At 36.5% G+C, this 12,543-nt stretch overlaps 2 protein-coding genes across 2 annotated transcripts in view; one reads left to right on the forward strand and one right to left on the reverse strand.

Annotated features, from left to right (window-relative positions):
- Nucleotides 1-75: 75 nt before the first annotated feature.
- On the forward strand, nt 76-4,272 carry LOC129259377 (uncharacterized). Its single transcript, XM_064098623.1, has one exon. It carries the CDS (start codon nt 153-155, stop codon nt 1,125-1,127), a length of 975 nt encoding a protein of 324 aa, XP_063954693.1. The 5' UTR covers nt 76-152; the 3' UTR covers nt 1,128-4,272.
- LOC129259375 (uncharacterized) overlaps nt 2,416-12,543 on the reverse strand; it is a 31,764-nt gene continuing 21,636 nt past the window's right edge. Inside the window, exons 8-12 of the mRNA XM_064097985.1 lie at nt 11,709-11,859; nt 11,234-11,368; nt 10,700-10,860; nt 9,540-9,846; nt 2,416-5,101 (exon numbers count right to left, since the gene is read on the reverse strand). Coding sequence (XP_063954055.1) covers nt 4,961-5,101; nt 9,540-9,846; nt 10,700-10,860; nt 11,234-11,368; nt 11,709-11,859 — 895 coding nt within the window. The 3' untranslated portion in view covers nt 2,416-4,960. The remainder of the gene's footprint in view (nt 5,102-9,539; nt 9,847-10,699; nt 10,861-11,233; nt 11,369-11,708; nt 11,860-12,543) is intronic.

Raw genomic sequence — 12,543 nt, forward strand, 5'->3', positions numbered from 1 at the left:
CAAGACGCCAAAAGAGAAAATAATCTTGCAAGTTCTGTACGAGAAGTCACATATTCATTTTAGAGAAGGATAATCTGCCAGATCTGTCTGATTTCAAGCATCTTAGTATTTAAGAGGAATTTTACTGAAGATTTAAGTAATCAAATTCAAAAATGAAATTTCCAACCATTTTCATACTAACCGTCCTTGCCACATGTGATATGTGCACATCTAAAGACCAAAGAAAGACTGTTTTAGAAGGAGATAGTGTACATTTTCACTTCCCGTACCCATGTAACAGTACACTAATCACACTACAATATGGATTGAAACATCCTTTTTACACTTTGAGGGATACAGACGCTGATATTGTGCCAGTACACGTGGGCCGGTTCGCTTTCAAAACGAGAAAAGAACACGGTCATTGCTCACTACTTGTTACAATTAACTCCATAATTAGAAGTGATGAAGGACTATACATTTTCTTTGCGTATCGGGAGGGTAATGTACATGAAGGTTCATTTAAAAGAATTGCTTTGGATGTTGACTTTCTTCCTGGAAAGGCTTTCTGTACACAAAATGAAGATATTATAACTGGGAATTGGGTAACACTAGACTGTGTTGCTCCAGTTGGGAGTCTTTCAGGTCAAATTGACTGCTATCAAAATGGAGAAAAGATGCCCCCATTAACATCGCCAGTTGAAACTTTCCAACACTTAAAGCAAACAATATTGGCAGAGAAAACTTATCCTGTTTTTTGTTGCACATCTTCTCAAAGAAATGTCAGAGATATGTGTGAATGTAATGATTTTAAATGGGATTTAGCCAATGATAAAAACTTGAGCTCAATGATAGATCCTTGTAGTCCAATAATTTCAGATCAGCAAATAAAGGAAGTGACTGACATTTATTTCACCACCTCTAAACCAGTATCCCCAACAGTAATTAATGCCGATAAAAAATCCATAAATACATGTTCCTGTAGTTCCAAGCAATGGATAAATGCAGTTGCTGGCCTATCTTCTTTTATCATCACTGCTTTATTCCTTTTTGTGACATTATTGAAAATTATACTAAGAAAAATAGAGAAAAGCAATCTCACATGTACAGAACTGAAAGTGGGTGAAACGAAAGCATGTATGATATAACATAAAAGGAAAAGGGGGGGAAATGTGACAAACTTTTTTGGGAAGATGCACTACATTCATGTCATGATTCTTTGTACGTAGCTAAAATTGATGGAAGGTACAGTATGTCTTCAGAGAAATGATAAAGTTTTATAGGATTTCCATGCTTTCAATGTGGTCAAGCAGCTTGTTCCAGCTAAATAGAGGGAGAAAAAAACCTCGCAAAGTAGGAAAAAGAACTCTCTGCATGACTTTGTAATGCTTAAATAGGAAATACCAAGTAGAAACTTGGAGCTGGAACATTAACATTCCATCACGTTCATATGAAGGTTAAAAGATAAATCAGATCAAGCTAATGTAAAAAATGATATGATGAAAAAAAGAATCTTAACCCTAAAAAGTCAGGGTTTTTTTTTGTGGGGGGGGGGGGGGCTGGAAAAAAAGATGTGTATGGAGCCTCCCACCCGATTCCCTTCATTATGCAATGAATATACATGTACACATAGTCTTTACGTGTGAATTTGAAAAAGTATATTTTTGTACCAGAATATTTATATACACTCAAGCTTATGTATTGTTATTACTCTTATGTTAACAGATATATTATTTCCTACATGTAGTTATGAGAATATGTAACAACAAAATACATGTACTCTGAAAAATTATATGATGAAAAAAAGAATCTTAACCCTAAAAGTCAGGTTTTTTTGTGGGGGGGGGGGCTGAAAAAGATGTGTATGGAGCCTCCCACCTGATTCCCTTCATTATGCAATGAATATACATGTACACATAGTCTTTACGTGTGAATTTGAAAAAGTATATTTTTGTACCAGAATATTTATATACACTCAAGCTTATGTATTGTTATTACTCTTATGTTAACAGATATATCCCTTCCTACATGTACATGTAGTTATGAGAATATGTAACAACAAAATACATATAAACTTCTGGGTATTTTTATAATCAGTAGACCACTATAGTCTAGATATTCCTGCTCAAGGTTGTAAGACGGTGTTCTTTGTCAAAATATGCAAAATATGCTTAATAATAATAATTAAGTTCATGTTTCAATTGTGTGATAAGCCAAAAAGTACATGTATGCAAATTGTGTTTTTCTATCATGTGCATTGCTTCCTTGTAATTTGTTTCTTGTATTTAATTTAATGTACATGTATATTTCATCGCCATATGATCTAAAAGCTAGTATTCACTTGATCTACAAGCAATTGCTCAACTTTGCACTAATTATATTTTAAATTACCACTTGGTCTAATGTCCTTTTTGCCTATTAATAATTTTTCATTTTGTCATATAAAAATTTGAATTGAATACATGTGCCTTTTTATTATTATTACACTGTACATGTATGTAAACATATCTATAGTTTTATAGTTTGCTTTTTGAACTTCTGTTATTTACTACTATTTCAAAGCTTTCTACAGGTACACTGTACATGGGCTCCTTTTCAGTAATGATGTGTACAGTTAAATGCTTAATGTATTTTATTTATTTCCTTGTACATGTATATATGTACTTCAGCTGTTTGTATTATGTACATATATAATGTTATTTAATGTAAAATAATAAACAAATTGAATTGAATTCAAACTGTTCATCTACATGTAATCATATATGTACATACTAAGTTATGTTTATAGACCATATGGATATTAGATAAACCAAGTTTTGATATACATGTATGTGAAAATATTCTAAATTTCAAAGTCTATTAAAGCCGAAAATGTTTCATATGAAAGATGCAAGGAAATGGGTGAAGGGATAATAAAATGAGATAAATAGCTTCAATTCAGGACTCATCTTACCAACTTCTCTGTCATTAAACATGGCAACATTGCGAATAATATATGTGTGTGCTCCATTCAAAGGAGTCTTGCTTTTTCTGACAGAAGTTAACATTGTACATGTACATATGTTGGTTTCTCCTGGTTTGTTAAATGGCAAAATAGTTCACCTTTCAACTGAACAAATGTTGGTTTTAACAACTTTCCACGAAACTTAAGAATCAAGAAGCTATAAGAGAATGTTTCCCAGAAACAGCCATCGAGCAAACAAAACAGTTTGGGAGAATGTCAGGAAATGTCGTTATCATGGCACCAGCCTCAATTGCAAATCTGGGAGAAGATGGGCAGGGCAATATACTTTTTAGGCATCAAATAGCCCAGTTGTTGGGGATTAAAGCCTAAGGTATAAATATACATGTACATTCCCTTTAAATGTGCATATAAGTCAATGTAATAAATGTGTGTGCTATATCAGAATTATTTCATTATCACCTGTAGGTTATTTCCCCTAGTGGATCATGTAGTGACACGTATAGACATGAATAAACATCAAAGCCGTTCACTTTACTTATTCAATTGAACTTTCCTTGACTTGAACAAAGTAATCTGAAGGACTGACTTCTAAATATTGAAATGTAAAGAAGTGTCGTGCACTTCTGGAATTAAGTATGAAAACCTGTTATCAAAGTCTCCTTGGAGTACTTATATTTATTTAAAAACTGTTGGCTGTAATCAGCTTATGAATGTTCATGTCTAAATTGCTCCACTAGACGGGCATTCCCCAACTCCCACGCTGTCGCCCGATCATTTCATGTCTTCCTTTTAAAAGGGGAAGTTCATCTCGAGAATAACTTGAATTTAATAAATGCAGAAAATTAGAGAAAATAATGGTGACCGTCTGATAGATATTGATCAGAGAATAAGAGAGTTATGATTCTTTTAAGTTTTCATTTTGTAACATTCATGTATGCAAGCAGCTCCACCATACAATTTTTTTTTTAAATTTAACACAAACAAAATTAGATTTCTTATAGAAGGGGGTATTAATGATGTATCTGATGATATATTCACCACACGACAAAATCAATCTACAATTTTGAGAAAGTGACATTTAGGGGAATTCATATCACACAAGATATGGAGGAGCTGCTTATCTGTGATGTCACAAAAATCAAAGTTAATAATTCTGAATATACTTTTGACAAGTTTTCATCAAACCCTCACCAGACGGACGGACGGACAGACAGACAGACATATAGATAGATAGATAGATAGATAGATGGTATTATTGTGATAAAAATTCAATTAGCAGCCAAAGGCTGAGTTACATGATTTTGTACAGAATAAAATTTCAGTAAACAAACAGTAAAAAAAAAAAAAAACGTTTATCAATGAATAATATAGGAAAGTGGAAACAGAGAGAATACAGCGGATGAAGTAATGTCAAAAGGAGGAATGGGGAAAGATTAGGAGTAGACTAAAGTTATATACCTTTAACATAATGAACATTTTACCATAAATATATATTTAACCAATGTTGAAAGAATAACAATAGATTAAAAAGGGGATTGTATGAAATAATACTTGCTTTTTTAGGAAACAAAGAAACGAAAGCTATTAATTAGGGTCAAATTGAAGGAGGAAAACATGCATTCCATACAAAGGATTTTGATGTAATTTTTCTGGTTTTATTCAAACCAAATCATTGTCAGGGTGAACTTCCCCTTCAACCCATCATAGATGAAGTTGAGAGAAGTTTTTGAAAGCAAGATTGGATGCATGCTTAGCCTGACCTAGGGCCCAATGCAGAAAGAGTTGCAATCAAATTAAACTTGATTTTCAAGCAATCAGACGATTGCACTTGTGTATGATATATTTCTTATTAGTTGCGTTTACATGCAAAGGGGCTCCAGAAGATTCTCCATTGTACCTCACTCAGAAAGCTACCTATAGAGCACACAGGAAAAATATGGCCAAAGCTTTTTAGGCTTCTGCTGCATAGCACTCTCAGATCCAAAGAATCCTCCAGCATTATGCTATAGGATACAATTATAATACAGTTTTGATGTGCTGCCTTACCTCTTCTGCAAGGATCTCAAATGTAGCCCCTCCAAGCCTAGATGCTGTCCCGACAAAACACTTGTCAATCACCTCCTGAGAGAGACCTACCGCTTCAAAGATTTGAGCTCCCTTAAAGAGATGATGAGAACAAAAAGAATGGGAACTTGATGTCAAAATCAACTTTTTTTTCACAAGCAAATAATAATTCATTATGAATACAATAAGGAAATTTCAAAAGTGCATACATTACATGATTTAACAGTAAATCATACTAACCAACTGTCTAATTTCAACTTGAACTACATCCATACACTTTTACCAAGAACGGATTGCATTGATATTGGGTCAGATGCATAAAAAAGTAGTAATTGCTTGCAAGGAATTGCTTCAAGCACAAGCAATTAGTAGCCAAGCAAAATATCATGAATAAGCAATTGCTTCATTTCGTATGCCAGGGCTCGACACTAGCGGCGGTCCGACGGTCCCAGACCGGTAAAAATCGCTGTCGGGCCAGTAGATTTTCAGAAATAGGAAGATTTACTGGCCCGACATGACCAGTAAAAAATATCATTGTCTGGCCAGTAATTTTTCCAAAAATAGCAAGATTTAAGGGTCCGACATGACCAGTAATAAAATCCATTGTTGGGCCAATAACTTTTCCAGAAATGGTCAAAGTCACTGCAAACCATTCCCCCCGTGAAATTCTGTCATTCACACACAGAATACACACACTAGAGGAGCATACAGTGTACATGTAGCCCAGCCACACAACCCACGTGGTAAATTCTCTACTGGCTGCGCGAACGAAGCTTGGCTAAACTCTGGCAGAAATCTCTCACAAAACTGTCAAAATTCACAGTTTATACTCATGAAAGGCTCTTATAATGTCCATATTTCCTAAAAATTGGAGTAACTCTGTCATTTGTAAGCAGTAAAAGGAGAAATTTTCACTTCTGTTTTGGTTCAAACAGATCGGGTTTCGGGTGATATCGTCTGAATACATAATAGCCCCACATATGCATTTATGTGTGTGTTGATACACTTGGTTTCTGACTTTCTTTCGTAGCTATTTTAATTGAGCCAAAAAGAAACTGATAAATTATTTGATGATAGTTTTAGCTTTCTTCCTCTGTTTTCTTCCTTTCTTTCTTTCCTTTTTTCTTTTCAATCTTTCTTTGTTTCTTCCCTCGCTTCTTTCATTTTTTTTGTAACTGTATTTCTTTTTTAATTTCCCTTTTTTCTTTAATTTGTTCTTTCATTCTTTCCTTTAAAAAAATATTTTCTCTATTTCTTTTTTCTCTTTCTTTCTTTCGCTCTTTCTTTCTTTCTTTCTGTCTTTCTTTCTTCCTTTCTTCCTTTCTTTCTCTTTGATATTTTTCTTTCTTTAATTCTTGAGTCCATCCGTCCTATATTCATCTCTTCTCTCATTCCTTTCTTTCCTTCCTTCTTTTTACCCTTTTTTTTTCTTTCCTTCATTTTTTGTTACTTTGTTTCTTTCTTCCTTCCATCCATCATTTATTTACCTTTTCTTGTTGTTTTTTATTTCTTCCTTCTTCCAGCCCTTTCTCTCTTTCTTACATTCATTCCTTCCTTTCTTCTGTCTTGTTCTTTCCTTTTTCTCTTTGTTAAATCTATCCTTTTACCTTTCCTTTTTTTTGACTGCTTGCTTCCTTTCTCTCCTTTATTCTTCCATTCCTTCCTTTCTTTGTCTCTCAGTGTTTCTTTTTTCTTCCTTTCATCTATTCTTTTACCTTTTCTTTTTTATATTGCTTGCTTCTTTCCTTCCCTTCCTTCCTTTATTTCTTTTCTTCTATCTATCATTTTACCTTTCCTTTATTTCTTCCTTAATTCCTTTCTTCCTTCTTTCAATCCTTCCTTCCTCTCTTTCTTTCTTTTGTCCTTCTTTCTATCTCTCCTTTTACCCTTTCTTTTTTATTGCTTCTTTCTTTCTTTACTACTTACTGGATTTGTTCTTTCTTTCTGTATTGCTTGCTTCATTTCTTTCCTTCATTTCTTTTTTCTTTTCTTTCTTTCTTTCTTTCTTTATTTTTGTTCCTTCTTTATTCCTTCCTTCCTTTCCTTCTTTAGTTCTTTCTTTTTTTCCTTCCTTCACATCTATCCTTTCTTTACATTTTCCTTTTTTCTTCCTTCCTTCCTTCCTTTCTTTTATTCTTTCTTTCTTTCTTTCTTTCTTTCTTTCTTTCTTCGTTTCTGTCTTGCTTTCTTTTTGTCCTTCATTCCTTCATTTTATTTGGGGGAGGGGGAACGAAAGGCTATAAAAATAAACTTGTGCCTTTTTAAAAATGTTTTCTTTATTTTTTGGGACCAGTAGATTTTAGGTTCGGACCAGTAAAAATTTGAAAAACTGGGTATCTACTGGTCCGACATGAAAAGGTTGGACCAGTAGAAAAAATGGGTTAGTGTGGAGCCCTGCGTATGCATAACCCTTTGCTTGTGCTTAAGCCCTTTACTTGCCTTCAGAAAACAATTGCTCGCACTTTAAACAATAGTGACGTCACGCTGGTGCAAACACGCCTCACAGAATAAAAACGGGACTCGATTGCAAAATTGTGGCAGTGGGGTGGCAGAGAAAAATATCGCTTCTTTCATGTAAAATCGTTCCGTTAGACATGGTGTCAAACTATTCCGTTCATATATTTCTAATTAATGAATTTATATAGTTGGCGAAGTTGGCTCAGTCGGTAAAGCGTCTGCCCGTCGAACCAAAGATCGTGGGTTCGAGTCCACCCCGGGCGGATGACTGAAGCCAGTGCATTGTGTGCAAACGTCTCTCCCCCGTTTCATAGATGCAGGCTATGTTACAGTGGAAAACACTCAATCCCTCGGATAGGATGTTAAATGGAGGCCCCGTGTAGAGGAGAATCACCACCTTTGCACGTTAAGAACCCACTGCACTATTCGAATAAGAGTAGGAGGAAACCCCGGTGTAGTGGTCCACCTGCATTCCCTCAACCAGTTATCGGGAGGAGAGACCTGGGGGTCACAGTTCTGTGTGCGTGCCCTTGTAGGCGACCCAGATTGGCTGGCTGGGTTCGAGTCCACCCCGGGCGGATGACTGAAGCCAGTGCATAGTGTGCAAACGTCTCTCCCCCGTTTCATAGATGCAGGCTATGTTACAGTGGAAAACACTCAATCCCTCGGATAGGATGTTAAATGGAGGCCCCGTGTAGAGGAGAATCACCACCTTTGCACGTTAAGAACCCACTGCACTATTCGAATAAGAGTAGGAGGAAACCCCGGTGTAGTGGTCCACCTGCATTCCCCCAACCAGTTATCGGGAGGAGAGACCTGCGGGTTACAGTTCTGCGTGTGCGCCCTTGTAGGCGACCCAGATTGGCTGGCTCCTCCAATGCACCTTTGAATGTCTTTGACAGATATACATGTATGGCGCTATACAAATGCTGTGCATCATCATCATCATCATTCAATCTACATTTACTAGGAAGAAAACATTTCCATGTAGGCTATTGTACACCTAAGATTAGTTCTCACGTGCATAAACATGATTATAAATAGCAAATGCTCTGAAGAAGGAAACGCTCAAGCTGCTCTGACAGGGCTTGAAAAAACCCAAGCAAATGCTTAAATGCACAACCAAAAGGTTGGCTTTATGCATAGTTACGTTTTTTAGCAACAGCTTAATTGTCAAGCAAATGCTAGCAGGCAGTTACCAATTGCCTGAGCTTACTAGCAAAAGTATTTGCTCGCTCATTTTTATACAAACAGAATCAAGCAAAAGCCAAGCAAAAGCCTAGCAAATGCATTTGCTACTTTTTATTCATCTGACCCAATAACTCTTACTTCCTATTAGCAATCTCAAATGTAGCTACAGAGGAGAATGATGCAAAGGCTGAATAGCATCTTAATGATACACTTCTTCACTGCTGCAATGAACTGATGACAAATCTTGAGACTAAATCTGTACTCTTTCACAAAGTACTTCTGTTATCCATATAAACCTCTTTCTAATCCTAAAAGCAGTCTCCTCTTGTAACTCTGTAGAAGAGAGATTCCCATTTTGGCCATCACCTTAGAGATGCCTCTGTCTCTTGCTAAAGTTATCACTTGCTAATGTTATCACTTCAGAATCAAATATTCAGACAATATCTTTACCCTTTCACCCAGACCTGAAACTATTCATACGAAAAAAATAACTTTGGGTAACCCAAATGTTGTAACTCTGTAGAAGGGATATACATGTACCCGTCTTGGCATCATCTTTGAGATGCCCTTCTCTGTTGCCGACTTGCTGATGAATTCAATCTTCAAACTTATCTTGAACCTTTCACAAAGAACCTGTATCATTAATGTCAAGAACCTCTTGGTAATCTCAGCAGCAGTCTCACCTAGTTACTCTGTCAGAGAGAGAGAGCTTTGCACCTTGTAACTCTGTAGAGGGGAGATACCCTTCTTGGCTATCACCTTCGAGATGCCTTTTTCTGTTGCCCAATCCGAATCCAATCTTCAGACTAATTTTTACTCTTTACCCTAAAGAATCTTTTCATTCATATTAAAAACCTCTTGCGAGCCCTAGCTGCAGTCTCACCTTGTAACTCTGTAGAAGGGAGATACCCATCTTGGCCATCACCTTCGAGATGCCCTTCTCCGTTGCTGCAATGACGCGCTTCTGGATCTCCTTGATCCCGAAGTCCACTCCTAGTAGACTCTGCTCGTGGAGGCTGATCAGACACTCGTACAGGAGGTAGGGACAGATGGCATCGGCACCGTACCCTAGTAGGAGGCAGAGGTGGTGCATCTCACGGGCCTCTCCGGTCTCGACGATGAGACCGACATGGAGACGCTGTCGGGTCTTGATCAGGTGGTGGTGGGTTGCTCCCAAGGCAAGAAGAGAGCTGGGAAATGAGCAGATTGGATATTCATTCCAATTATACTTGGAAATTGTGATACATAAACAATGATCTTCCTAGGATGTTTATTAATTCAATGACTGTAACAAAATCATTTGCATGTGAGTACTTACTAGGTACAATGCAATTTGCATATATACATGTACATGTACAGGGATCTATCATATTGTCCAACTTCAGGGGTGGTGATGAAATTTCCCAGAAGTTCACAGCACAAAAAAAGATGTTGCAAAAGACATATTTACAATCAATTTCATCGAAATGATAAATCAATTTTCAAACCACAGAAAATCAATTTCAACTTTATACTCGTGCATGAAACTTAACAAATTTTACTTGGAAACTATGAAACACAAAAAAATATGTTGATTTTTCTATGATGCTACATAATTAAACAATTATACCAAAATCTTTTGCATGCAAGTGGATACTGGATAATTATAAAGATGGATTATGTCTTATTTCAGGAGTAATGGATAAACTTCTCATAAGTCTGTTGAACAAAAAGATGATCAATTTCCAATACAGCAAATAAAGTTAAACTAACTGTTTCAAGGAACTATGATTCACTTGCAACTTTTGCAATTAATTCCAACTTATGATTAGTGCCAAATATTGACTATTACATGATAGTAAGTATAATACTTGCTTGAACTCGAAGCTTTTACATGTACCTTAAGCTTTCAGCAATGACAAACTGTTATTCTCTGCCATTCAGTTACCATAGCAATAGTCATAGACTTGTGGTTCTCAGCCAATCAAAACCAAGGATTCTACTGCCATTCAGAGCTGACAATTCAGTCAATACCGACAACTTCCATGATAAACCCCAACATACCTGACTGGTACTCTTTCTGGACCTGCAGCCCTGTCGGACAAGACCAACAGAGTGTAGCCTTGCTCTGCAGCTTCAGAACACTCGGCACATATCCGGTCTATGGCTGGGACAAGTCCTGCAAATCCGGCTTCCACTGGGAATGTGGTATCAATAGTCTTGGTCTATGGAAATTGAAAGAGTACAATTATAAAATTATTAAAAGCAACAATGACAATGGCAATATCTACGCCAATGTCAGCACTAAAATAACTTGGTTGAAACACTCCAGGTAACATGAGCAATTAATTAGAGATGTTGCTTGGTTTCTTGCACTGAAATTGTTTCAAAAGTTAATACACATACACCTTTACATCAATCAATTTCATTTCAGTAAGTTTCTATGGTCTAAAGACCATGGCAGGTCCAATACGGTTCCATGACATTTGCTCTGGCGACGATTGCTCCGCTCTAAATTCCCCACACTAATCGAAAAATTTCAGCTCTGAAACACTTCATCAAAATGAAAGACCACAACCACGAAACCAAAACATTTACCTTCCATGTACGAAGAGATGTGTCTTTGATGATCTCAAGGTCATGAAGGGTCAAGATAGGAGCATCTAAGAACAGACGGTTGCATTGCTTCTCACTTGGCTCCAGGATGTTGTCTTCGGGGCCGATGGGACACGCCTTTTAACAAAAGAAGATATGAAACAAAATCAATAAGGGAAAGAAGGTAATCATTTCATGAATCTTGTCGGTATGATTAACTAAAAAAAAAAAAATTTTGCTTTTATTGAAAAAATCATGAGAAATCACAATATTTACAAGTAATTATTGCACAATGAGAGTACATAATCACAGAAACACCTTAAAAAATAAAAAAAATATAACAAATTGCAGAGAAAATATCAAAAGCATCCATTTTCTAGAGTTATAATTAGTAACAGTCCGACACTAGTGAAAATCACTATTTGTTTCATGAAATGATCCAGAGGTTCAAAGATACTGAGAAAGTTACGACTCTTACCAGTGACATGACAATGCTTTCCCTGATGGGGTCAATAGGTGGGTTGGTGACCTGGGCAAAAAGTTGCTTGAAGTACTCAAAGACCAGTGGATTACGCTGGGACAGGCAAGCCAGGGGAGCATCGTTACCCATCGAACCTAGAGGCTCTTTCCTGGTTTGGGAGGTAAAAGGAATGGAAATAAGATTCATGAAAAAAATATGGAGAGTGGCAGAACAGCAGACATGGATTCCCTGTGGCAATAGACCCATTGGCTTCTGGAACCAGATCATCTGCGTACAAAGTCGCCAGGAGTCAATAAGTTGATCTGTTGCCTTCTGGAACCAGATCATTTCTGTACAAAGCTCATCCTGTGCAAAGATTCTCAGAAACCCAGAGCACTCTACTTACCATTGTCAAGGTCATTCCTTCAACCTCAGAGCTCACTCCTCACTATTTCTCTGTGATAATGTTACATTGTATTCTAATAGCTGTTGTGCAGCAAAATGCAAAAAAACTACAACTTAAGAAAGCATTCAAAGTGTAAAGAAATTTTGATATTTTTACCTGCAAAAAACAAAACGGTCAAGATTACATAGAAAGTATGTTGGGCAACAAACACATGCTCTTCTCTTGTTTCTTTTTTCATTTCAGAAATTTCAGGATGCATGACACATGCACCTGCAATGATTTTAATGGGATCAGAGGGGCGTTTCATAAAAATTTCTGTCCAACAACCTGTCAGATCTGACAACTTTTATTTATTTTTATTGCCAAGTTTCTGTTACCATGGCAACTGTCAAATAAATCAGAAATTGTCAAATAAAACCTCTGACAAGTCCTTCCATGAAATGCTCC

Source organism: Lytechinus pictus, chromosome 4 (genome assembly GCF_037042905.1).
Source record: "Lytechinus pictus isolate F3 Inbred chromosome 4, Lp3.0, whole genome shotgun sequence".
NCBI classification, from domain to species: Eukaryota; Metazoa; Echinodermata; class Echinoidea; order Temnopleuroida; family Toxopneustidae; genus Lytechinus; species Lytechinus pictus.